The sequence below is a fragment of the Lucilia cuprina genome, chromosome 2, assembly GCF_022045245.1.
Source record: "Lucilia cuprina isolate Lc7/37 chromosome 2, ASM2204524v1, whole genome shotgun sequence".
Taxonomy (NCBI): Eukaryota; Metazoa; Arthropoda; class Insecta; order Diptera; family Calliphoridae; genus Lucilia; species Lucilia cuprina.
The window spans coordinates 10,409,001-10,413,019 of NC_060950.1; the positions used below are offsets into that span (position 1 = coordinate 10,409,001).

Below are 4,019 nucleotides of genomic sequence, written 5' to 3' on the forward strand. Positions count from 1 at the left end.
TGAACTAGAACTGAACTAGAACTGAACTAGAACTGAACTAGAACTGAACTAGAACTGAACTAGAACTGAACTGAACTAGAACTGAACTAGAACTGAACTAGAAATGAATTAGAAATGAACTAGAAATGAACTAGAACTGAACTAGAACTGAACTAGAAATGAACTAGAAATGAACTACAACTGAACTAGAACTGAACTAGAACTAAACTAAAAGTTTAATAAACATATATATAAATTTTATAAATAAAGGTGAGTTCGCGCTATTAAAACATTTCGTATGAGACAGTAGCCAGTTGTCCTGTGAATTTAAACAAAATTTTCAGAAAATCCAGTCATCCATCCAGTCATTTTTTATAATTCCCTAATCTTTGAACTTTCAATACATTTCCACATACGTATATATGTTAAAGAAAAACCCCTGAAATATTTCAAATTACAATATTTATTATTAATTAAGCTCGTAATGCAACACTATATCATTCATTATTATTAAATAAATTGAACATTTTATTGCCTTTAAAATAATCATTGTTTTACTATATGAAAAAAAATTGTTTCAAAACACCAGAAACAGAAAAAAAATTATGTTATCATAAATGAACTTTATTATGCTTTTTTTATTATTACGTAAAAGTGTATAATAATACTACACTTTCCTATGCATAGATGACGGAATCAAAAGAATACAGACAATAATAATAATAATAAGGGAGGAATTTTAATGATGATTATGAGCCACGCGAGTTCATAAAACAAACACACACACAATGTTATATAAATAACCATATGTAGTGTACTTGTGTATGCAGATATAATGACAAATACAGCATGCTTGCTAAGGGAATTTGAGAAATGGTACTAAAACATGAATACAATAGGTACTTTCTGGGTAAATTTGGTTTTATGGGAATTCTCTTAAGAAAGTTATGTAAATAATATTACAAATTACTCATTATGAAATGTAATAGAAAATATATTCAATAATAATCTGCACAGACTGGTTGGTACATTTTATAAAAGGTACTTTTTTCTAACGTTTTTCCCCCCTAAACATAATACTGTGATAAACACAACTCTATTTTCGTAAACAAAAATCTATAAATGATCAACTTCTTAAGTATTGAAGTGTTGATTAAGGAGGAACAACAAAAATTTTTTTAAATAACACACTTTATATACAAACAACAACTATAAAATAAAGAAACAAATGGAGCGATGAAAAATACATTTGTTTTATACAAGGGGACAATATACAAAAAAACATACACAACACACACACGCACACAAAGAAGAAAGTGGGTTATATAGAAGTGTGGGGGCGGAAGTAAAAATATTTTCACATAACACTTAGGGTTCGAACAAGTGATTTCAAATAAACTTTTCTGAATAGCAACATAAAAATTTATATAAAAATAATAATGTGAAATAAACTAAATGAAATTGCTACTTAAAAAATCAAAATAAAAAATTGAGCAAAAAAAAACAAAGCTTAGCTAAATGAAGGGGAATAAATAAAAAAAAAGAAAAACATTTTTTTGGATTAGTAGGAATTGGTAATTTATGAAAAATTTTGATAATATATTGTTTGTTATTATAAACTATAACTTACCTATCAAATAATGATGGTTTTTCCTTTTTTACATAATTACTGGGCACATAACCCGATTGATTGCGATTATTTTGTACACGCCACCAATGTTTGGAATCATCTAATAGTAAATAACGTTCATTTTTTCGTAAATCCAATTCTTGGGCTCCCTGAGCAGCATAATCGTATTTGGCTACAACGTAGCAAACATCTTCTTGTGATTTTCCTAGAATATTTTAGAAAGAAATATATATTGAAATTATATTGAATATTGAATAATTGAAGCTAGTTCAGTTCTAGTTCCGCTCTAGTTCTAATTCAGTCCTAGCTCGGTTCTAGTTCTGTTCTAATTCAGTTCTAGTTTAGCTCTAGTGCAGTTCTAGTTCAATTCTAATTCAGTTCTAGTTTAGTTCTAGTTCAGTTCTAGTTCAGTTCTAGTTCAGTTCTAGTTCAGTTCTAGTTCAGTTCTAGTTCAGTTCTAGTTCAGTTCTAGTTCAGTTCTAGTTCAGTTCTAGTTCAGTTCTAGTTCAGTTCTAGTTCAGTTCTAGTTCAGTTCTAGTTCAGTTCTAGATCAGTTCTAGTTCAGTTCTAGTTCAGTTCTAGTTCAGTTCTAGTTCAGTTCGGTTTTAATTCAGTTCTAGTTCAGTTCTAGTTCTAGTTCAGTTCGAGTTCAGTTCTAGCTCAGTTCTAGTTCATTTCTAATTCAGTTCTAGTTCGGTTCTGGTTCTGGTTCTAGTTCAAAGCTAGTTATAAGAGTGATTAGTTTTATAAAATGAATTTAATGTAAATTACAAATTAACCCACTGTAGAAAGCGCTACGAAAACTAGTTTAACATGTTAAAAATGAAATTTGGTTTAACTTCTGTTCATTTACCTGGAAATGTTCATGTTACTTTTTGGAATAATAAATAGAAAAGAAAAAGTTATTTTACTTTAAATATGAAGAATATCCACAAGTCTGACTATCATAGGAATTTCTGCTTATATGTTAGTAGGTCAGGTTCCACATGTTCTAGGGATTTACTAAATTAACCTTAGTATTTGAAATTAACCCGTAGTTGATAATAAATTTATAAAAAAAATATAAATCATTTCTCTTCATTCAAAATTAATCTAAAAAAATCACATAATTACAAAATATTTTTTGCAGCAAGTGTAATTATTACTATTTAATTAATATTTTTATCACTTTAAATTAATTTTATCACAAAAAGAAAATTTTATTCTAAATTGCTTGTTGTTTATAGTTATTAAAATATTGATTTAATTTAATAGCTTTTTTATATAATATTTTATATATAACTTAATATGCTTTTTTATAACTTTTGATTTATGTTCTCTTTCCGTTTTTGTTTCTTTCTATCTTCTCTTTTCATTTTTTGGTTGCTTTTAATATAAATTGCATTTTTGATTTTGCTTTATTGCAACTTTAGAAATGTTCAAATATTGGCATCATCATCAAATCCTAGACGATCATTGTAGGCAATTGGATTCAACTTAAGGCAAAACTTAATACCATCACATCATCTGCATACATCGTCATTATTATCATCTGATCATAACAGAAAGCGTGTAAACAGCTTATAAATTAAGAGTATTATTAAACAAAAATAATTTTGAAATTATTGGCAGGCAGCTCATAGAATAAGGAAATCCAAAAGGCAATTTAATAGAGAACTGAAGAACGAAGTAAAGAAACCAAAAGACATTCCATCATTCCCCCGTCCTCGATTAAGTGTTTCTTGTTTTTATTTGCTCTCCTCTAAATAAATTTTAGAGGAGTTTCTTGGAATGTTGGAATATCCTCAACGATTTGCGCGTAATATCCCTGAACCCTCAACAACAACACAAAACAATACACATCACAGTCATCATTTGCATCATCAACAACCACAGCCACTGCCACATCAAAACTATCAACAACAACAGCAACACATAGTTGTGGGATCACATTATCATCCACACTCACAGCAGGGATCTTATCCAACAACACCAGCTTCTCCGGCTCATCAACCACGCTATCCACAGCCACCACCACAGCATCATCAGCGTAATTTATCGACAGCATCTTCCTGTAGCGCTCAACATAAAAGTGTCACCTTTAGTCAAGTAACAACTTCTAATAGTGGCGATTATAGTGCTGGCAGTAGTAGCGGAAATTCTAGTTGTGGTGGTCAACAATCAATGGCGGGCAATATGAAGCACGGTAATGATTTTTAAAATATTTGTGGAAATGATTTTCTATATTTATAAGAGAAGAGTTTAAATTTTTTTTTTTTAAAGATTAAATTTTAACTCTAAAAGATTAAACTATATCTGAACAAGAAGTGAACTAGAACTGAACTAGAACTGAACTAGAATTGAACTAGAACTGAACTAGAACTGAACTAGAACTGAACTAGAACTGAACTAGAACTGAACTAGAACTGAA

General features: G+C 29.3%; 1 protein-coding gene across 1 annotated transcript in view; it reads left to right on the forward strand.

Annotated features, from left to right (window-relative positions):
- LOC111685382 (cytoplasmic protein NCK2) overlaps positions 1 to 4,019 on the forward strand; it is an 18,225-nt gene that overhangs the window by 9,359 nt on the left and 4,847 nt on the right. Inside the window, 1 exon segment of the mRNA XM_046951725.1 lies at positions 3,022 to 3,871. Coding sequence (XP_046807681.1) covers positions 3,380 to 3,871 — 492 coding nt within the window. The 5' untranslated portion in view covers positions 3,022 to 3,379.